Source organism: Hippoglossus hippoglossus, chromosome 15 (assembly GCF_009819705.1).
Source record: "Hippoglossus hippoglossus isolate fHipHip1 chromosome 15, fHipHip1.pri, whole genome shotgun sequence".
In the NCBI taxonomy this organism is placed as follows: domain Eukaryota; kingdom Metazoa; phylum Chordata; class Actinopteri; order Pleuronectiformes; family Pleuronectidae; genus Hippoglossus; species Hippoglossus hippoglossus.
This window is the reverse complement of record NC_047165.1, coordinates 9865200-9889501: the sequence shown is the minus strand read 5'-3', so window position 1 is coordinate 9889501 and position 24302 is coordinate 9865200. Positions and strand designations below refer to the sequence as shown.

Genomic DNA, 24302 nt, shown 5'->3' with positions numbered 1-24302 from the left:
CCTCAACTAGTTCTCAAGAACACCTCTGTATGGTAACTCTAAAATAAGAGCTGAGTCAAGACTTTCTCCAGTTTATCCAGACAAATCTCCAGTTAATTTCATTATCCTCTTGGAAAAAGATGCCAAAACACTCCAACAATACCAACAATAGATGTTGACTAAACTATGAGGAAGGAGTGTCAGTCACGAGCAGGAGGCAATTTGCATCATCGAGAGGAGTTTTGTCAAACACGGAGCAGGGGAGAGGATTCGATTCCGCCTCACCGATCGACACCAGATATTTGTTTTCACGGGGAAATTAAACTTTTTGCTTTTTAAGCCGGTGAGTTCCCTTATCTGTCTATTCTTCCGTGGGTTTAGTCATGCACAGAGAAGGTGCTCAGAAGTTTCCAAATACACTCAAGAGAGATTGGGAGGAACTCGCTCTGTCAGAACCTTTTGTGAGGGGTTTACAGCTTAAACCCGTTGCCCTATACGCCGGTGACCCCTTTTCCCCTCCGACTCAAAGTTTCTCTCCGACATCAAACTTGGGATTATCTTTTGATTTCCTTTTAGGTGAAAAGAGTTCTTAAGTCCACAGCTGTGGGGTCTGAGAAACAAAAGGGGGGGCGGGGGAGAAACCGTTAAGTCACTATATTTATCATGACTGGGTTACCGCTCCTGTCAGAACCTTTTTTCTTCCACATGCTAATTGGTAATATCTTCCACATCCACCCCCCCATGCCAAAACCTCCACCACAACAACCGCCCCCGCTCTACCCGCCTATACGGACTTCTTCTTCTTCTTTTTTTTTTAAACCCGCTTTCCCTTTTCTCTTCCCTCTCCCCCTCCTCCTTTCCGCTGCTTACCCCCATACAGAACCCCTCTCCCTGGCTCGAGGCTGTCCCTCTCCAGGGGGAAGCGAGCTCTGTCAAATCAAGTCGAAAGCCTATTAGCATGCTAATCCACAATAAAAGCTCAAGATCTTCTGGGCTATATTTGTCACTTCCCCAAGGTCCTATCAGACGTATAAGGAGGCGTTGATAACTTATAAACCAAATTCAACCTATTTGATTTAACGCCAGAGTCTACGTATAAACTTGCGCCAATCAGAAACACAATAAATCCAATCGGGAGGTGAACTATTTAAAAGTAGACGCTCCTAAAATGCTCAGGGAAAATAAATGATTCTTGTGTAATGGGTGCACGTCAGTAGAAAGGACGGCTGCCGCGAATACAGTGACAGTCATGGCAGGGCTACGGAAAGAGAGATGGGTCAAATGAAATCAAGAGGCAGACATCGTAATTCTTTTGCGGACCCAAAGCCCGGGGGGGGGGGGGGGGGGGGGGGGGGGCTCTTTATTGACAGCACCAGGCTTGTATCAACGCTAAAGGAAATAACTACATCTACATCTGTAGCTCTATAAATCCTAAAACCAGGCCAGATTTGCTAGCATCAAAATATGTGGGAAAGCGGTTGGAGACAAAAGTTTAAAAACAGTCCGTTGGTATTCTGCAATGCTGCACGAAGCACAAAACATGCAATTATGTGATTTGGGCTTTATCCTGTAAATCACTCATCTTACATCGGCAAACCTTGACATGAATGTAAAACCCTAAAACCCTAACTTATTAATCCACTCATTCCAACTGAATTATGATAACAATTATTATTTCAAGTCAAAAAAAATAAAGAGAGTAGCTTTTCTGGGCCACAGTATCCAAGATTATAATGATCGCATCATTACTTTCCTTTCCATTTTTCTTCACGGGCCAGCTCATCATCTTCTCAAATGATAAAACATTTCACGCGTCCCAATTCATCATCTATTTTCTGAAACACTGACACAGATATGATGATAAATCTAATGCAATGCGTCTGGCAGTGGCATTAACTTTGAAAAAAAAAATTCTCCCGTTTCCCAGAGAGCGCCAGGCATGGCTCGCACACAGGGAGATCAGAGAACATGGCCGCTGCGGTTCGCCTGCTACCATCAATCAGACCCCAAATGGCTTCCCTGACACCACCACTACTCATTTTCCAGTGTGCCTTATGTGGCGACCATCTTGAAAAGAGGCAGTTGGGGGGGGGAAGAGAAAAAAATTGGTGAAGAGGAAGGGCTGCTTTTAGCCGAAGGTTGTCTGAAATCACTGCCAAACATTCCCCGAACAATAGGTTTCCAAACACATTATCTGGAGAGGTGGGCTGTAGATGTAATCCAGGTGCGCGCCGCGAGAGACGGACTGAGTTTGTCTTGTCGATATCGTACGTTTGAAATGTTTGACGCATGCCCACCCTCGCCTCGCCCCTCCCTCGCTAATGCCATCTTCCCTCTTCACACTCCTCTCCACATCTTTACGTGTCTCGCATTTCTTCCACCTCCCCCCCTCCCCTTCCTTCCGTGTGCAGAGGCCAGAGTCAAATTTACAACAACTGTCAAAGTCAGGGATGACAGATAAATTAATCTTCTCTTCATGAGTTTACATCCCAGGCATCTGGGCTGCTGATCTGGCCCCTAACAAGCGCGGGGTCTCAGCGAGCTGTCTTTTAAAGCTGATGTTTTCATGGCCAGAGATGAATTACCCTGTCACGAGAATCTATTTATACAGCAGTTAGAGGGTGGGGCTCTGGATGCAGGACAGCGTGATTTCATGGGTTAAGGTCCCCTTGAAGCATCTGTTAAATCTGGTTCTGTCAGACACACGTCAGCACCAGGTCCATTTTGGAGTAGTTTTTGTTTTAGACTCTCCTCACATATGCAGACTTGTTTTCAGCAGAGCTGTCTGCTATCCACAGCTTCTGGCTGCCTCGGCCCGATGTGAACATTCCTCCCCGCTCAGATCCAAAAGTAAACTTCTCTTTGATAGTGGCTCCATTAGTGAAATTACATTACTGTGGAGTGTAAAAGCACATAGTCCAAATGTAAATTCACATTCATCATCCGAAAGTCAGAGAGGAGATGGAGTGCAGGCGATGGAGTTGCCCCTGTGGATCATTATCTAACTCAAACAAATCCAGTGGCTGTAAATGCTGTGAGTCCCACGGGCACCAAATAAGCCTTAACTGACAGTCAGATATATTTTGACAAAGCATGAGAGCTTTTACATTTAATGCTCACATTCACAAAGGGCCTAACATTTGCAGGGGGTTAGACATCAGCATAAATGCATCAGTACTGGGAATCCAGAGTAATACAAGAGTTGATTTATCTTTGAATATATAGTACACATTCAAATCAACCTATATTCTTTATTTTTCAAAAATGTTGCAGACACCTGAGTCAAAGCATTTGGCAATTTTGTAAAAAATTATTTAAAGTGTTGTTTATCATCTCCAAGCTTGTTATTTAAAGATGTATCAAAGTAAAATACCTGCATCATTATTATTCCACAAAATGACCAAATAACTGTGTAAATAAAGCATGGACGTTCAAGTTTCAGAAAAAGCCACCAATCAATATATCTGTTCACATATCATTTAAAAAATGTAGTCAAGTCTCTCAGTGCTGTAATCACATTTATTATCATCTATTCTGTTATTCTAATTAATGTAGACAATTAGCATATCATGCAAAATTAAGAAATGTGTCAAATACCAAAGTTTGAAAAAATAAAAAAATCAGCTTTCAGTCTTTGTTTGTATATTTATTACTAATTTATGTATTATTGTATCTTTGTATGTTAGTGTAGCCAGTGCACACAATGTAGTTGGTCTTGCAGTACCATGATTGAACACTGAGACAAATGCTTTATTTTGACCAACATTAACAAAAGCAGGATAGCAGTGTATGTGTTTCACTTGAAAGCCTGTGATCACAGAACTAGAGTTACACATATGTAACTCTCTCCTGAAAGTGCTGATGACTTCCTGTTTCAGTCTCTCTCTCTCTCTCTCTCTCTCTCTCTCTCTCTCTCTCTCTCTCTCTCTCTCTCTCTCTCTCTCTTCCCCCCCCCCCCCCCCCCCCCCTCTCTCTCTCTGTCTGTCTCCCTCCCTCCCTCATTCATCTTGAAATGGATTGCTCTGTCACCTGGACTAACACTTTACTGAGAGCAGCCATCAATACTTTTTGTCAAAAACTGCAGGCTGTGCCAGACGTGTCATCAATCACCATTTACATAAAACAAAGAGCTTTCTATGACTGCCAGTCAGAGGCAGCACCGCTCTGACTCTGCTGAAGATAAAAGAAGCTGTTTCATAGGTCCTCGGAGACAGCGACTGCACTACAGGCCGACATGTGCAGTCAATCTCCAACCCACTGCTATTGGTTCGCAAATAGTCAGCAATAAATCAATGAACCAGAGCTATTTGATCTCATCCATAAGGACAGAGCTTATGACTTATTAAAAGAAGGTTATTGTGTAAATGGATGAAAACAGCACCAATGGGAAAATGACTGTTATAATGTTACTGAGAATTTCCATATTGGATGAAAATCAGAGGATTATGACAAAATGCAACTGTAGCATTTGATTGCTTAACCATGCGCCTGCGGTGTGTCAATGTCCACCTGTGTTTTGACAAGTTCATAAGTCAAGAGATATGAACGACATCCTCTCCCCCACCTCCCACCCATCCCCAGTAGACAAGAGTCGGAGCTTTGACACGAAACACACACCGGCCTCAGAGGCCTGGTTCATGCATTCACAGCTCCTGACAGGAGAGAGCAAAGATTTCATATCATTTATTTAACAGAAGAAATATGGTAATCGCCCTCGTAATTGCTCCCACTCCAATCCATATTTTCCAGACAAATACAGTAAGCAGACCAAAAGTTCTGAGGTAATCTATTCAGCCGATACGGTTTGTTACTTTGGAAATAATGTATTGCGTAAGCACTAAAAAGCGATTCACTAGAAACTAACAAGATTTCTTGTGTTTTCTTCTCACCTACGGATTAGCGACGACGCACACATGCACGCAGTGTGGATGTGCACGCCTGCAAACACGTGCATGCACACATAGGATTCAATTTGGAAACCATCATTGGAGCGCAGAGGAGAACTGGAAAGTCATATTGCTATAATGCTCAGATTATCAATCATTCTGACATTTTATTGGCTTTATCACTGTACATACCATTAAAATGATGTCTGGCCCAGATTGTCAGGGGGCAAACATTAAACAGGCCAGGATTAAAATGCAGATCCCAAACACCTTCCCCTCTGCCGCTGGAAATTGCACAGGACCAGGCAGCTGACTTTGGATGTGCTGTCAGAGGAGACATCACATCAACACGGCGCTGGGCTGACGAGTAGATAGATAGTGTCACACTCAGGAAATGCAGAGGCTTCCCTCTATTTATCACACGCTGTAGTCACTCAATGCACTAAAAGAGTGATAACAAATGAGGGGAAGAAACATCTATTAATCTCCCCCATGCACTCCTAATCAGACATCATTGGCAAACTCCTTTACACTGGAATGACACGAGGCTAGCTAGCTGCTCATGAAGGAACATATTAATACCAACACTTGTGCTATTAAAAGCAATTTTGGTGGCTCTGATGCAGAGAGGAAGGCAAATATCCATATTTCAAAAGATCTTGACAGTTAAAAGGTTGTTAATGGGCATTTAAATGCTAGTGCTGCTGCCAAGCTGGCAAAGAGAGCCATAAAGCAAAAGAAATGTCTCCTCTCTCTCAAAACCTTTAATCAAAGCCATGTAAAAGCAAAAACACCACTCTGCTGGCTGTGTACTGCAAGAAAAGAAAAGTTTTCCACAAATTCTTCTTTTACTTTCTCCTCCGAACTTTGCACAGTCATGATGAAACATCAGTGCTTGTAAAAGCAAGTATTAGTTTTTGTCTTTACCACTAAAAAGGCCGTTTCCCATTTGAGTTTGGGTTAATCGCCATTTGGTTCCACAAGAATAGAGAAGTGAAATCGTTTGGTTTAGTAATTCATCTGTAAGAGTTTGTTTTGTTTTCTTTATTAGTGACATGCTTAGGCCAGAAATAGGGCTGACACGTTTTATATACCAATTCAAACATCAGCTTGAATGTGATAAAAAACATTAATATTCATAACGTAATGTGATCCAGCAGAGGGCGCTCTGAAACTTCAAGTTAAGCTTGACAAATAAGTTTTTGTAGGTATCAAACTAACTAACAAAGATTAGACCGTCGGTCTACTTTGCACAAAGCAGCTGTCTTACACTTCAAATCTGCGGAGTCACCAGCCACCCGCGTGAAGCAGCCTAGCCGAGGCACCCAACGAGCGCAGCAACGTCAAATATACAAACTTTTCTCAATTACTTAACAACTATAGCTTCAGCACACCCTTTGCCAGCAGCTCATAACAATGCCATCACTGGTAATGTAGCAAGGTTTCTACGCAATAATGTTTTTTTGACTATAGCACTCATTTTTGGAAAAGTGACCAAACTCTCCAATAAGCTAAAAACATCTAAATCGACTGTTTCCGCTTAAGAAAAACAAGCAGCATCAGTAAGTTTCTATAATAACAACATGTCCTATTGAAAGAAAATATATCTTGTAGACGGCCAAGATGGTCTTTTTATTACACTTCTTCTTTTTAGTTAACAGTTTGTTTTGTTTACGGTTTGTGACGACTACTTCTTCTGCTCTGTTTAATACAGGTATATGTTAGTTTTTTGCTCATTTATCAAATTTATTTGACAAATATGGATATATAGCTACTGTTGTGCGCATTTGATCGCTTCCACAAACAAGAGATTTGTTTGTTAACACCCAGATCTGTCTACATGCTCTTTGACAGATTATGCACCACTGCAGTTCTCCACAAACCTACGGCAACGACCACAGCTTTCAGTTACAAGCTTCTCTTAATTGCAGCAATGGACTCGAGAAACACAGTTAGCAAAGAGTTTTTGCTTCCATGTGCAGTTAATAGTCTTTATCCCAAAGTCCAGTAGTTTTAGACACCTCAACATAGATTAATAACACAAACTAAATAAGTCTCCCACAGCGTGTCCTGGTGGCAACTTCCAGTTATTTTTAGGTAAATAAAAAGTGATTGATTTTGTTTGCGGTTTCAGTCTTATGATAAGAAACTGGCATGGTTTGTATTGTCACAGGGTCTTTACTGGTATTTCATAGACTGCATGGGGTTGGAGCAGCAGCCGAACAGCTGTGAAAGTTCAATTTCAAGATTTCATATCTGGTTGGATTTATAGTTATGGGGGGTTTTCACTATACATAGAGTACTGTACATGGAGGTCCTGCTGAGGTGGCTTTGTTCATCTTCACTACATTTCCGTTTTCACGACACACTTTTTCGTCTATGTCCTCGATTGATCTCCTAGGCCTGAGTTAAAGACAGGTTGGAATATTGAATTTACCAGAAAACAAAATGTTTCCTTGTGTGCTAGATAAGGAAGGGGAACAAACGGTGAAACCCACAGGTCCCATGACTAGACGCAAGATATTTCTGTCTACGTCATTTCCTCATTAGTGGCACCCCCCACCAGAGCCACTGTCAGCCCACAAAGATTTCACTTCATGAAGTCCGACTCACAAACAAGATTTAGTTTTCAGATGTTCACTTCATCTGCGTTTAAAAGAAAACGTGCGACAAACGTGGGGCTAATTGTAGCATATACTTTTGATCATGTGCTCGCCTCCCTAATCAAGTACCACAGTGTAAACGCGAGTGAAAGACAGCCTGTGTGAACTTCGCCGACGAACAGACACAAGTCCTCCTGTACAGGGGACTTTGAAGCCTGTCACAAAAAGGCTTGAGACAGCGCTGTTCCTCTCATTAATCTCCCAATGGAGGAAATGAATAGACTGACTGGGCTTGACATTTTTTGTTCTCTCATAAAGAGAAACACAGAAGAGCTTGGAATGAAACTCCACACATTATGAAAGCTATTATCTTCAGCTGCCAGTCTCAGTGAGGGAGAGAGAAAGCTGGTAATCCAAAACTAATAGGCAGAATGAGAGGTGCAGAAAAAGTAGGGGACTGGGTCAGATCCTCTCTCTCTCTCAACCAATTACTGACAGACAGCTGGGAATATGAAATGAGACTGTGAAATGAGAAATATTCATATTTTTCTTCTGAATAGTATTAAACCCTGACAAAGAAAATGGATGGTGGTTTCAATTTTGACACTGTATCAAATCTGACAAGATTTTAAACTGATCTCAAAACACAGACTGTCTGTATCATTACCAAGACGAAATAGGATGTTCTCATCTTCGGTCCAAAAAAAAAGAGAAAAGACAGAACAAGATTTATTACTAAAAAGACACAAATTGACATTTTCAAAATGACTCCTCCAACTCCTTCCTTTCATCAAATTATCCACCAAATAGCATAGCTTGATGTTTACAGCTGGACCCGACTGGCGCTGATCCTCAGACACCAAACCAACGAAAAAATAGCAGGCATGACATAACTCACAGACTACTTGATCTGCAGTCAGTCGGTGCAAAACAAAATCCCCTCAAATCCTTGATGACGGCAGGACACTCATCCAACACACACACATCCATCATCACAGAGGTTGCAAGAAGGTCACTGGTGGTTCTCATATAACAGTCACTGCCCATCCAACATCCTGAAGATGATTATCGGCAAATACGAGTTAGCACCGTGAGATAGAGAGACACCGTATCCTGTGGGGGTGTTATCAGGGTTTCTGCAGGTTTTAGATTTAAGACTTTTTAGGACCTTTGAATTTGATCAATTCCGATTCTGCTTTTCAATTCCGATTTTCGACTTTAATATGTTACAGGAAATGGGTCAAATGTTTACTTATTGATAACATCTTTGTTCTCTTGAGAAGCAAAGACAAAATTGCTGCTTTAAAAACTCTTAAGGAGCAGAAATGAAGAAAGCCCACTGCTTCTTGGAGGTTCATTACAAACTCAACATTTAAACAACTAACATGTTGTATTTCGTTGAGCACACTATCCAGTGGGAATTGGTATGTTGTATAAGCCTGACCATGCACTGATCACTAGCTGCTGTTTCACAACACTATATATACTAAATATATAATAATATAATAATATTATATTCAGATCATTGGATTTTAGAATTTTGAGGGCCTGCAGAAAGCTATGCTCCAAACATACTCATTTACAATTTGTATTTATTAACCCTATTATTATTACAGCCACTGTAATCCCAAAATGTATAAATCTGCCAATATAAATTCTGCTGGATCTCATCTATTTTCAGTTCAAATAATGCAGCTGCAACCAAACACTTGCATCACCAGCACCCGCCCCCCCCCCAAGATAAATTTGGTCATACAAGGTTTTTCTCGCTTCCGGATATTCTTTTCAATTCTGGGTACCTCGAGCATCCTCCAGTGGCTCCACCACTTCAAACACACACCTCATGAAAAAATCAGGAGGCCTGTCTGACATGTGTCCCCGTGCCCTGATGGCATGCCAACACCAAAGACCAGCATTGATTTTGTGTAACGCCGGGTCGGATTAGCCATCTACAGGGATTAGCTGCCTGTGCAAGGCCTCGGGGTTCGCTATAAAACTAATAATTAATTTAAACAGCCGGGCCCATGGAAGGATACACTCACTACATGTTCCCAGCGTCAGGGGGTGAGGATGAGTGACGGACTGTCTGGCACTCCGTGAAAGGAATACCTGTGTGTATATATATATATGAGCTTACTCTATGTTCAACTTGGTTCAGAGGATTCCTAGTCGCACCCCTGCCTTGCTGTAGCCCCAGAGGGCCACCGCTACACATTTGTAAAAGTTCATGCAACAAATTAATATGTAGCGTTAATTGGAAGTATTTAACCATTTGGCTGCATTTAATGACTTAAACTGTCATAGAGCCTCAGCAGAAGCCAATTAAGACCGGCGGGGGGTGGGGGGGTGGAGGGGGGTGTTTAGCTTATAAGCTCAAACTGATAATAACACATGTCCCCTGTTCAAACCGCTCTGGAATCATTACAACAGGTCATAAAGATACAATAAGTGCTCAAGAACAGCCTTAAATGTGTGTAAAGAAAATAGCAACCATGCTGTTCCTGGTCAGGCGGCGTGAGGAAAACAGGATTAATGATATAATTGCAAACAAAGCAAGCAGTTGTCACGGGGAAATTAAGAAAACCGCCTGACTGCAAGGTGATTGTGTATCAACACTGTCACCTGCTAATTAAGTGTTTATTTATTTCATACAATATATTGAGATAAGAAGTCACAATATTAAGAGAAGACAAGTATTTACGCAGCCCCAGACAACAGCTGTGTGTAACTAAAGACACCACATCTGAAAAATAATAATAATATAAGGGTATTGCACTGCTAGTGAGTTACGGGTTTTATTGATTGGCAATACAAAAAAAAGCAGCATAACTAGGGTCATTTGTGTTCCCTCTATTTTTAACTGAAATTTTAAGTAGGCTATATATTTTATATAATATGTTGTAGTTTCACCTTCATATTCTGAGCTGAGGATCTTGTCTTCTTGCAGGAAGAGACCAAAGCTACCTTCGGATGTGTGAAAAAACAAAATCCAGGTAAAATATTTGTTTGAATTAATCTCCTTCTATATTTGTCTTGTAACAAATACATCAGCAAATGCAAAGCAGCAGACTCCATAGCAACGGCTGTTTCTTTCCAGACATATTTATGTATCCGATTAAAACTGTCAAACCAAATAAATTGTCAAATGTAATAATATATTATTATTAATACTGTACAAAACAACAAGCCTAAAGCTGTATGAAAAAACGTCTTAGGATTCATGTGTATTTTATTTGAGGTGAAACAAAAACTATAAAAACCATCTCCAAGTTGAAGTGTCTCACTGAAGCCCTCTGTTATCATCCCACTCCTTTGACCTAGCTGCCAATAAGGGTTGCCATAGTCGGAGAAGGTAAAGGGATTTCTCCTCCTCCTCAAAAGACTTTGATCTGACTGACACACAAACGGCCCTCAGATCACAAGCGCTCAGACCCTGTTGGGCCTCTCTGCCTGGTCTGCATGTACATGTACACTTGGTCCCTGTGAGGATTCCTTACCCTCCTCCCATTTCCCCTTCGTCTCTCCTTTATCCCTTCTCCTTCCTCCTCCTCCTCTGCCTCCTCCTTCTCCTCCTCTTCCTCTGCTGCTCGGTGTTTTGAAACATCTGAGTGCAGACATGTTCAGAGCTTTGGAGGACCCAGGGGCCCGAGATCCAGACAGAGGGAGAGAAATAAAGAAACTCTACAGTGCCCCCGGTACAAAAGCTATCTCACCACTACCATTGGGGAGAAACTCTTAAATATCACCAAACGTCTGGACAGACAGAGAAGATCAGAAGAGTGTTTGGTCTGTTGTTCACATAATCATACTGTCAGCTAATGGTGCAGTCAGCAGCTCACAGTGGAGCCACTATGATGGGAGTCAATGCATTTATCCTAATGGATAGACAGCGTTTTATGAGGGAAAGCAGAGAACAAGAACACTGTACAACACAGACTGCTGGCCCCAAAATGGAAGGGTTGTTCCTTGTAGTTTTCCAGCACAGACGTGTCAGCAGCACGAACATGAAACATGCCGTCACTGTTTCTTATCTCAATGTGTCCCAGGGTGGAAAAGTGAGGCAACAGCCCACTGATGTCTTGCAGCCTGCCTGACCATTAAAACATATTTCCATGCTGATGGTTGTCAGATGGAGCCTCAAAAAAAAAAGGCCATCGCTTACCCTTGATTTCTGAGCACATTCCCAAGTACAGCTTTCTAAACTTATTCTCCGTGCTTTGCAAATGGAACAAGTAAATAAAGACTCTAAACCAGTTAAAGTTATTGAGGAAAGAACGGGAGTGCATCCAGGTGAGAGCACACGGTCCGTTATCTCCTGTGTATATCTCCCTGTTTGATCGATATCACGTTCTCGGGGTTTGGCGGCTTGGAAGGACAGTCGGTGGTTTTTATAAGTGAAAGCTGTGAAAGATGTGAGTAAGTTTATCCGAAATGGAAACAGGAAATGAGTTACAGCTGTGTTGAGAATGTGGCACAGCTGTCCAGGGCCAGAGATGGTTTGGACAGGAGTGCATCGGGGTTAAAAAAAAAGAAGAAGATTCACCCGTGAAGGCTTTTAGGAGCCTGAAATTGCAGGGCAAGCAAATAAGATGACCTGCGTGTAACAGTAGTTCATGACTTCACGAGTGGCAAACTATGATTAAACCTGACTCAAAGCCATTACACACTCGTCCTCACCAAAACGTAGCAGCAAATTCTTTAAGCAATCAAAGGCCTTGAAGAGCTGCTACCTCTAATAGCAGCTTCCAAGTGCTTTTTATGGTCATAGGATTTATTCATCTACTGACAACATTTATCATGAAGTCTCCTGAAAAAAAAAAGTCCTCTTCTTAAATTCGAAACATGGCAAAAACTGCAATCATCCTCTAAAATCTTGGCATGAACACAACCATGTATCTGTCTTCACTTTTCACCCCCGGGCCTTCTAGGAAAGACTGTGGGAGATTGAAAGCCATGAAGCGACCAAAACTGCCTAGACTATACCAAAGGAAACTTCTTTGTTCCTCTTCCAAAACAGGCTCCAAACCTTTCTTTTTTCCATTTGAGACTCGGCCAGGGGAAGTAGAAGTATGGCTGCTCCTCTCCATGCTCTGTCCTAATATGTTCCATGCCTTCCAGTTGCTTACATCATCAATCTGGGAGATGGGTAAGCGTGATGGGGTGAACATAAACAGAGCTGGAGTTATGAGCTTAAAGAGGCATGGGCTGTGATTCAAACACAAGTTTGCCCTCTTTTCTTTTTTTTATCCATAACAAACCGCTCACACAGAACGGTCCAAATCATTGGCGGTTCTCCTAAACGGCTTCATGTTCTGTGTTTTAAGTTGAAGATTGAGGATTGAAGACAAGGAAGCTGCTTTACAATATCGAAACTCGCCCACATCCTCAACTTCAAGCAGCGGGCGTGTTATTGACAGCCGGGTGCCAGTCCTAATCATCCCCCTTTTAATGCTCGCTTAAAAACACACACCCTCGTGTCAAAACCCGAGTACACATTAACTCTCCCCAAATCATCTACTGACTAAACATGTCACTAATTAATTATACATCAGACTCCCCCCCATCCCATATCTCATATCTACATGGCGTTTCAGCAGAATTTGTGTAGTAGTTGTAAAGTATTTAAAAAGTGTTTAAATATGTACGAGAGTCAAGATCTGAGCCGGCGCACGACGCCCTGTACAGTCGATGTTTACGCGATATCAAAAGACTCTGCCGTGTCTGTCAAAATGAGTTAGACATATGGACAGTTTGTTTTTCACTTGCCAAAATAGAAAAGGGAGTATGTCCACTTGGGCCCCATCAGGTCAAATCATAAAGATCCATCACTGGCTTTGCACTCTGCTAAAACGCTAAGGAAACATATTGTAGATTTTAAGACCCTTTTTATTCAGCCAGACTGTGTACTAAAACTAATTGGATTTCTGTCAATGGAAAAAATATATATCCCTGGGACAGCTTTGAACTCAATAGCTCCGACTATCCAACTGTGCATGAGGGAGTGGGACCTTGCCACATGCCAAGCACCGGGGAGGAAAATTAAATCGGTGGTCAACATAAAATATTAAAATAGTACGGGATTGAATTTTTGAAAAGACGATGTCAGGGACGGCTCATTATGGCTCGCACGGCAGTAAATTAAGCTATATTTAGTGGGTGATAATTGAAATCATAGCTGTAGTCATTACCACTGACAAGTTTCTAAATAATACCCAATAAATTCCCTCTTTTTAGCAGGGTCCCCATGACAGCTGGCAGAAAAATATAAAGTAGAGAAACAGAATCTCTTTTACTTTCTTCCCTCTCTCCCTTCCTCTCTCCTGCCCCAACTCTTCCCCTCTCTCTCTCTCTCTCTCTTTCTCTCCTAAAGCCAATAAAATGTCAGCTTTTATTCTCCTCCTCCAAAAGTGTTGGCTAGATGTCAGCAGGCCCTTCTAATGCTCTGCCACTGCAAGCTGAAGGCCTGTAAATCTCCGTGTCAGTGGCACGCCATCCGTCTTGGGATATACTATAAAAAATGTGACGCAGTCATAAAAGGAATGGCATCACTGCCCAGTATATATAATGTGAACAAAAGGAAAATAAAGATGTTCCATTCCATTCAGAATCCGAAACCACAAGATGGACCCAGATTGAAGGAGAGAGGGGAGCGTGGGATGGTCGAGAAGAATGCAGGCAGCTCCTGACAGTGATCAACAAATGGTTCAGGCTGCTTTAGTTACGTTTTAACAATAAAGATAAAGATTTTTACGATACATGGCTAAAGGAACTGATAGACTAGCTGCTCGGTTGTTCAAGAGGACAAGGCGTGCGATCTTCTTTTTTTGCATATTGTCTCAAAAGAACTTGATTAATCTGGGCACTGTAGTTTGTTTTGAGTCAATTCCACCTTTGTTCTGCTGCTTGAAATACCCACCAGAGCACCAAACACAGTCTGTAGTAATCCACTGATAAAAATAGTCCCCAATAAGCACACTGTTTGTCTGTTTTTGTATAATTTGCTAAGAAACTACAGTGCCCACAAGTTTAAAAAAAAGTTGGAGCCTGATTTAAAGATAAATGTGTATATTTGCAACCCACTTTAAAGTTTTACATCTTCAGTCGCCTCGGGAAAAGAAGTTGGAAGGTCCAGATGGATTAACACATTGTTGGCTTTTTATCCTGAATTTGTTTACAATCCTAAATAGAGAGAAAGACATTTTTGTTACTGTCTCATGCATATAACTGGGCCCAGCCCCCATCCACTAATAAGACAAATTCATACTTGCCAGGATGTTGCACACACATTTCCAAACAACAGAGGAAGTTGAAAAACAGAGAAGCAGCTTCAGCATCGTTTCACAATCAAATCTTCAGACCATCACTGTTAAATTCATAAACTGCTGATTTTGTATTTGGCCATTCCAGTGAATCCGTCCATTTAAGTGACTATCTGCAAAAAGACACGAGTCTGTCGAGTTAATCGATCTCCCTCGACAGCCGTCTCTTGAGAGAATAAATGTATAACTCACTGTTGCATACTTCTGCAATGCTGTAGGCAACATAATGTAGTGATGTGCAGTGTCTCTGGAGAGTTTATACCCACAACTTCCTAAAACAAAGCCAGCAGAAGCTATATAGATATATACATATGTATATCCATGAGTGAAACCACAGACACCTTAGAAAAACAGTTGGAAGTTAGCAGATGATTCAACACCAACTGTGTGTTAATAAGGTTTGGCTGGTTTCACTGGCTGTATCCAAAAAGCTGAACAAACCAATAGTACGTGAATTGTATTATATTTGGTGGTGGACAACGACAACAAGTCTTATAACTACAAGATAAGGTAGCGTTGTGTACCAGCACCAAATACCAGGTACCAGTACCAGATCCCAGGTACCAGTACCATAACAGTTCAAGTGTACTGACAGCAGATACTTCACAGCCCAACTCTGCTATAGAGTTTTTACACAAAACAAATTCATTCATTTCATAATACCCACAAGTCAAACTACTATGGATGTTTGTCAGTGGTAGAAACAATTTGAATCTGAAGATAAAGTTTCATCCAAGTTATTTAAACTAAAGCTTATTATTTCATAACTAACAACCTGAGGGCACATTTGAAAATATATAATCGAATAAGAACAGCCTGATGTTCGGGACTCCAACCAAAAAGTCAAGTCTTGACTCATATTTTACACCATAATTTAGTCATACCTCTCATTGTACTGGTTTGACCTCTTATGGATATAAGGCACAAAAAAAGATATTTGAAAGGTCCAAATGTATGTGTTTTTAAAAGGGAATAATCAAACGTAATTTTTGGCCAATTCTGACATCGCTAGAGCCCATGCACCAGATTTGATGAGATCCTTTAGTGAGGATATGAGGATAAGTTATGCAGTTCATCTGAAAACATCATCTGCCCTTCAGGCAAATTCATATTAAAGCAAATTTGGCTGGAGTGAAGATACACTGCTGGAAACAGATAATAAAAACAATGGCCCATTGAAAGATTCAAGGCATAATGAAGGCCACATGATTGTGGTTTGGCTGCAAGTTGTGCTGTCAGTCATCTACCTGAAAAAAAAAGGAGAATGATTTTTGGCTTTGAGTGACAATGAAGATGTTTGTCTTAAATTAACTTGATGCAGCCAGAGGTTTTGTGTCGGATGCCGATCATCAAACCTTTTGAAGCTCGATTCAAAAACTGAAACTGTCCAAACTGGAAACCAACCAATATGGATTAAAAGAAGTAAAAGAATTCCAATACCGATATATTGGCCAATATACTAGAATAATTTCACAATGATTCCTAAGATGTTGTTATCAAACCCCTATAAAGAAAGAAATGTAATTCAGCCTTAATATTTTACAAGTGAACTATTACTATAAATAATTATAAATAAAAACAAAACAAAAACACAAGCAAATTTATAGAACTTAAAAAAAATGTTTTAAACATAAATGCGAATCTTTTGTAAATGTTTTATTCCATGAAATCTTTTATATATCAACAAAAATAAACGCAGATACCAATTTTTATCAGCCACCTTGGTCTAAACTGTCCAAAATAGAACACCATCTAAATTATGAAAGTCATCACATACCACAAATCTATTCTTTACTGCATTATAGGAATCAACAACTCTCTGTCTGCAGTGTTTTAACATTCCTCGAAAGTGAGAAGAGTTTGCCGCAATCTCATAAAAGAAAATTCGGATATAACCTCAAATTGAGGAGATGGGAGATGAAGACGAGCCAGGCATTAAAGATAACAACCTTGGTTCTCTGTCATTCCGTCGCTTTCCCTGGAGTGGTGCTTCATTTAAAGAAAGCATCCCAGTGAAAATTAAAGCAGCTGGGTTTTTTCCCCCCCAATACCACAGGATGATACCAAATATCAATGTCCTTGATATGAATAAGTTATTTCCTGCCAGACCATGTCCCTCTCATCCCTCTGGTTTAAATCACTTAGGACTGGGAGAGCTCTGCATCCTCCTTAATTTATGAGACACAGATCAGGTTATCTGAGTATATCGGCCATAACAGGCCTGATAGATCGGATATGGAATATATTTCCTTAGCAGAGCAGAGTACACCACCACTATTACCAGACCCACACACACACACACACACACTATGCTTCCAGTTAAGTGATTTGAGGACTTCATACTGCCAATGTTTCATATCCTCTCCTCCTAACTGACACTTTATCTGCATACCGGCATCTCTGCAGATTGAACACTTAGGCAAGACAATGACAGGCTCTCTTCCCGTTGTCACTTCTCATTCTAGGACCAGTCTAATGCCTCTTACTGGGCTTGTGCCAATAACAGAGCCAGCCAGCCCCCCCCCCCACCTCCCCTCCTGCTTTCCTCACCATCAAACAACCAGAGTCTACCTATCTCAGGAAAAAGGAGCACTTGATGTCTGTGACACTCATTTGTCAATTAGCAGGCCCCTTCCTGTGTTGACATACAGCGACTTGAAAGACAGAGCGGTGCCTGTGATGAATTAAGAGAGACAGATGAGTGAGGCATGAGCACCGGAGTAATACTATAATGTTCTTTAGATATGAATATAAAACGACACAGCTGACAGGCCATACACGGTTTTATTTCATTTCTCAGTGTACCAGGCCTCCCTACTTTGTCTTCTTTGTTCTCTTTTCATCAGACTACTTGCATCTCATTTTGACAGCCGGGCGACATTTAGAGCACTTTCGTTTTTTAAACGCGAGTTAGCATACTTGATTTGTCATTAAAATGCAAAACGCCTGCCATCACCAACATAGCCTGGGTGAGTGCATACCACTATACACACACACACACACACACACACACACACACACACACACACACACACACACACACACACACACACACACACACACACACACACACACACACAGGTAGCTGAGGTTCATCTGCATTGCTGAAGTCCAATATGGATGCTTTCTTCACTGCAGGCTAAAGTGTCAGGAATTCATTTGTTGCAGACAAATCTGATATTCAGAACTCAGTCATGTCAGTGTTTCATTGGGCTTTGTGTCACATAGTGAGTAGCACTGGATACGACTCAGGTTTGGTTAACAACTGAATCCAAGGTCTGAAATTTTAAAAGCAACTGCATCACTTCGATATCTGTACCAACTTTACCAAAGTATCACTTCTAACTGTAAAATCAAAAGACAACCACGATCAAACCCAAATATCATTTCAAATTTGTTGTCCTAACCAGGCTTCACTTTCTGAAACTGTGACACCAAAAATAACTTTGTTAATCCCATACAGGATTTGACATGACACTATTGTCCAAAAATTATTTACTGTCAAATAACCAGTTCAGTTTATCAACAAATTCCTTTTTGTTCTCGGTGTGAATGATGCAGTGAATATAAAGTTGAAGTCAAATAACACAAACACATCACTTTTTAACTAATCTCAGTTTGCACAAGATCAGTTTAAACTCCAAAAGACATTTCATATTTATAATATTTTGCCATGAACCAAATATTGGAAAAATACTCACAATGTTACAGCACTGACACAAACTAAAATGATAGAGTTGAGATGTGCTAATTGTATCATAATAGTTTATATTTTGATGTTAATTTAAAGCTGCTTAAAATAACACATACACACAGAAAATACTATCAACTAGAATGACCAACAAAATATGTCACAGTTGTTTTAATAAGTATTTTCATATCACATGCGCAGTACACACTCACACGTTAAAAAACATTGTGCAAAAAGTGCAGGCTTCTCTTTCAGCTCTGGCCTGAGGTTTCACGAATGCTGGCATTGCACAGACGTGATTTGTTTTCTCAAGATGTCAGAAGAAAGAGACTCTTCCTGTGACACGCGTCCTCCTCAAACCTCATGTGTCCACAGGTGATAGTGCTGCATGTAACAGATGCAGGCACCCCAGCCACAGCGGAGAACCATGTCAACACAGCACATGCCCACTCGCCGCATTGTGTACACACCTGACCTGGAACAAAGTGGACAACACAATGCCACCCGAGCCCGTCCTGAGACACAAGTCTCGCTGTGAGCCACACGTCTCAACACATTGATGAGACAGGCTGACACCGCAGCACGCGGAGGGAGAGGTGTGGGTGTGACAGCCCGCTACCATTATTTCATCCTGCCATTACCTGCCCAGCCACTCACAGTTATGCTCACAGAGACAGATGCACAAACACTGCATGCAAGCAAACACGCGCGAGTATACACACAAACATAAACCTACGTGCAACACACACGAAAAAAAAAAAAAAAAGCGCACAGGACTCAGTTAAAAGGTAATGCCAGTAGCTTGCTTCTCATTGTGACTCATTGTCAGGTTGCTGGATGAGTGTTGTCAATTGAGCTGACAGAAATAAGCATATTAGCTACAGCAAATTCCGGCAATGTCTCCCACTCGATTTGACTCAAGCAGCACAGAGGAGTGCTCGATGCTGAAGGCAGTCCACCGAGATTCACTAACATGTGCATCTGTTTACAACTGGTTCGCTTGAGCTGACACTGAAACGGGGTCATGGTGTCAATACATGTCTCCAATGTCTGACATGTAATGTCAAGTGATGGGCAGCAAAACCTCTACACATATAAACGCTGAAGATGAAATATCCATGAAAGGATTGAGGTGATATGGGACCAGATAGAATTCTGGATGACTGATGGGATCTTAAACCGCATTACAGTTCAATAAGGGCAATAATTAAAGTATTTTTTTATAGTATTCATATTACTTTTAATAAACTATTTTTGTCAGTAAATTACTGTATCAACAAACCAACATTATCACACTTACAGTATTTGATCTGCGAATGATTCACTTCTTTACTCCGGGGCTGAAAGTGTGACTTAACATGAATTTGACCTATCATAAGCCGTGGCTGATTAAATATACAATAGTGATGACATGACACTGGTGTTATCGATCGCAAGGGGCACTTTACAAAAAAATGATTGTGTCCGCTCAATATCAACTAAAGCAGGGACACACAGACACATCAGTACTAGAGTTAGTTGGCAGGAAAACAACTCTTTACAGGAAAAGGTTTTTCAGCTCTCAGCTGTGAGTCGGGGGCCTCGGTCTGTCAGGTGCATTCTTACGGGGATCAACACTACTCTGAGGGGTTGCTAGGCCTTAGTTAGCATGTAGCATTATCACATGTTGAGCTGCTCATTGGGTTTCACAGACTCACCCAGCCATGACCTTCTGGTGTTGTCATGTGAGCGCCCACAGAAACCAGTGGTAACAGAGAGGGAGAATGCTGGATGGAGTGCATGTATGTATACGGTGGAAAAGGCTTACGTAACTACACCAGCAGGTCAGTGATGTGTACTTTATAGGTCAAGATACAGAGCTAAGACAACTTACAGTGGGAGGTAATGTTGCCAAGACAACTCACTCCTGGGAATCAGGTTCAATATATTATTACGGATATAGAACATGTGCAAGTTTGAAAGTCAGCAGGAGATGAATGTATGAAACATTTACAATAAAGGAAAACTACCTCAAGACATGTCTGATAATAACCTGGCATACAGGATGTCAATGTGAACCATTTAAATTTAAACGCACAGTCTATAGAGGAGAAAAAGATGAAGTGCTGTGTAACAGATCACTCGGCCCACTAGCAAGCCATCAATCAATAGTCCGCGGATTTGAGCCCCAAATGGTTCGAGCACCACCTCATTACTTCTGCACCGCTTCCCTGCCCATGCCACCCTTTGAAGTTCAGTAATGATATCTGACATGTGAGATTAGCCGAAGTGAAAATTAATAATAAATTAGTACGATCTTGGTCATAAATATTTGATTCTAAACATCAAGTCCTTAATGTGACAGGTTCAAGGGCGAGGATCATAATGCTAGCCTTGATCTCCCCGAAACCAACACACATAAGGGTTGTTCCAGTCAGTTCCCATAAAGCTGTTTGCCAGACAAAACAAGGCTTCCTCTGGGGTAACACCAAGACATTGACTGTTTGGCTGTCCAAGGGTATTGTAGCATGCATACTGCAGTTATGATCTCGTAGATATCATCTTGTGTAAAGAATAAAGATTTACTCAGGCGTACATCCAAAACTTCTCTTCATGGAAACCCAGATTTGGACACTGACTCAAAAGGTTGCTGTTAGCTGCACGATAACACTAATATGCAGCTAACAGTAACCTTTTGAGTCAGTGTCCAAATCTGATGTTCATGTCATTGTTTACTTTCTTCAACGTTTTGAGTTACTCCCCAAATCTGTTTTTTAAAAATCTGGTTTTGTATTTGAACAAGTGCTTTAGCAAATGATTGCTATGAGATCATAACTGCTGCATGCATGTGAAAAAAATGTGCCTCAGACGGCAGCATGACTTCAATAAAACTGAAAACTCACACTATCTCAGTAGTAGAGGTAAAGAGTGAAGAGTGAAAAAAATCGCATGCAACATCTGCAGCTGAAACCTTCAGTTCTGATTGTCTGCGTGGATGCTAAAAACGTTATGGACACTAGCGAGAGCATGCGGTAGCTCGCAGTAGCATGTGGTAGCGTGACAGCATGAGCTAAAAAACGTCATCAAAAATTATTACTCTGAATATATATATATATATATATATTTTCTTTTTTTTTTTTTTTTTAAGTGTTCTCACTAGTTCAACTTGTTTCATATATATATATATATAAAATGTAATTTTACTTGGTTCTAATAGCCAAGAGCAGCCCACAAACTCAACAGTGCTCGTAATAATCTAAATAAACAACCACTGTAGCACATTTACAAACACACAAGCTCTTACATAAAGCTGATCCCTTCACTAAGCTAAACTGTGTCCACACATGAACACAGTAAAGGTCAGTAGGTCATAGGCATCCTGAGAGCAGCATCTGTTTCACACTAACACAGTTACACATAGTCATATTCACATTGCCTTGCTCACAGGCACTTCACCAGTGAGTTTCTTCTTTCATTAATCCGTAAACCGCTGCTGAGCACTGTGCTAATGAGGAATTTAGCAAAACGACACAATGAAATCAGTTTCATTGTGGCCTCCACATCTCCAGCACAGGCAAGAATCGCAAGACGACAATTTGCAACAAATAAAATTGCCTCGGCTTCGTGGCCTGACAGTCATGAAAAGGGTTCAGAGACAAAAGCACCTTATAACCATCATCTCCCTCCTTTGGCTTGCCAGATCAACTACACTCGCCCCGCTGTTGAAATGGCAGCCCCCTCTGAAGCAGCTGCCACGAGGTGTTCCTTCATGTCCTGACAGAGGAATCATGTCTTCTGTTTGCCCCCCGAATTAGCATGTCACATTCATCGATCAGGCCTTTTATCTCGCTGCAGTGTGACACCCGCCCAGCGCCAACACTCATTCAGCTCTTTGATGCCTCTGATGACACTCTGGCCACCTCCAGACTGAGGGCGCAAATTAAATTGCACCTGATGTAAAGTAGCATACTGAGAGGGATAGAAGGGGGATGGAGAGACAGAAGCCGTATTCACACATGAGCTATGGACAATGTGTGGAAAAGTAGGTCCGGATGTTTTCTGTACTTTGCCTGTGATGCTTGAAGAATGAGGCAGGAGACTGTGCGGGTCGGTCACGTTCACAACAACAGGAGCGTGTCTGGAACACCCGGGCAAGGGCTGATGCCCGGGAAAAGAATATAACATAAATGTGTAAAAGCAGCTATATAAGAAACGGACAGCATTATGCATCCAGATGATTACATGCTGTATACAACACCTACCTGAGCAGATTGAAGCTGAGATCCAGCCGTCTTGCAAAGTGGCCGTACTTGTCTCCAAGGAAGTCTGGAATGTCTTTACAGTCATGTCCGATGAAGGAAATCTTAAAAATAATAAAAGAGATAATTGTGAGATAAGTAGCAGTGATACAATAGCAGGGATGAACGATAGGGTCACAGATTACAGAAAAATAAAATAATAGTATTCTAGTCGATATTGATAATTATGACAATAAATGTCACATTATTGTTTCTGGTAGGTTTAGATAATTTCCTCCTGAGTGAAGTTTGACAAACCGTTGACAAAGAGCGAAACATTTCTGAGGTAGATCCAGTTCCAAGTTTATTGTTTGAATGTAAGTTAACACAGGGTCAACGGTAAAATGAAAAGTGTTGGACAAACAGGGCGGATCAGCAATGCACTGAGAGTAATATCATAGAGAATGTACAGTAAAATTAAATAAAGTAAAAGAGCTCAATATTAAAAAATCAATGAAATAGCCTCCTGTGTACATTAGAGGATGCAGGTAAAAAACAAAGTGACAAGTGGATACAATATAAGTACACATATATGTAAGTTATTGCACATTTTGTGCTGTTGAGTACACAAACAGTGCAAACGGGCAGGGATAGCAGATACACAGTGGGTTGTAATATTGTGTTATTGTGCTTGAAGTATGCACAATCATTATATTGATATAGTTTGGACTAATGTTCTTCTTCTATTAATTAAACTTTTATTACAATGAGTATTGATATTGTTTTATTGGCCAGTCCTTGACATGAGCACAGCATGCAGGATACCCCATCTTTAAAAAGATTACTATACTAATGATATTGATGCTGTGAACAGCCATGATGTTAAAAATAGAAGAGCATAGTAACTGGATGTGTGTTTTCCATTCATCAGTACACACACTGTAATACTTTAAACAGTGTGTGTGCACAAAACTCACGTTACTGCATATTCTCTAAAGCTGCATGAGGTAACAGTGAGAGTCCCGCCTGCGTCGTTATAGCAACGGAGTCACATGACCCCGGTGACAAATAAACTTTACTTGATAAACACGGAGCGCGAAGGAGCCGCGAGAAAATACGCGGAGGAGCCCAAGTCCCAGCGAGAGTTCCCCCACAACCAACTCACCTGGGTCCCATTCAACGCCACCAACGACTCGCTGTGCGCCATAACTTCCTGCTGAGGATCACCAGCCCCTCTCTCTCTCTCTGTTTCTCTCTGTTTCTCTCTGTTTCTCACGTTAAGAGACGCTGCCTGAGCTGAAGGTGAGAGTCGTGCGCTCACGTTAAGAGTTAACCCCGCGGTTTGTCGACATGAAACGGTGACGTTAACGTGCAGAAACGCTCCGGTGACTCTCCACGTCCACCGCCGCTCTGCTCCAATTGGCTTTCCAGTTTCCGCGTGCCGTCTCCATCAGCTGACCCGCCGCGGTGCGGAAGCACGCGGTTACTCGCTGAGTTCGTTACACATGAAGCCGCCTGGTTTCTCCTTCGCTCCGTGAGTGAAGTCATTGTGTTTAGCATCTCGCATTTAGTTTGTTCCCAAGTAAACTCGTTCACTTTATATAAAA

The 24302-nt window shown here is 41.4% G+C and overlaps 1 protein-coding gene across 1 annotated transcript in view; it reads right to left on the bottom strand.

The window, feature by feature from the left end:
• The window catches only part of lrmda (leucine rich melanocyte differentiation associated), a 200792-nt gene extending 176532 nt beyond the window's left edge, over positions 1 to 24260 (bottom strand). Inside the window, exons 1-2 of the mRNA XM_034608976.1 lie at positions 23861 to 24260; positions 22720 to 22820 (exon numbers count right to left, since the gene is read on the bottom strand). Of these exons, the coding sequence (XP_034464867.1) occupies positions 22720 to 22820; positions 23861 to 23902 (143 nt within the window). The 5' untranslated portion in view covers positions 23903 to 24260. The remainder of the gene's footprint in view (positions 1 to 22719; positions 22821 to 23860) is intronic.
• Between the last annotated feature and the right edge of the window lie 42 nt (positions 24261 to 24302).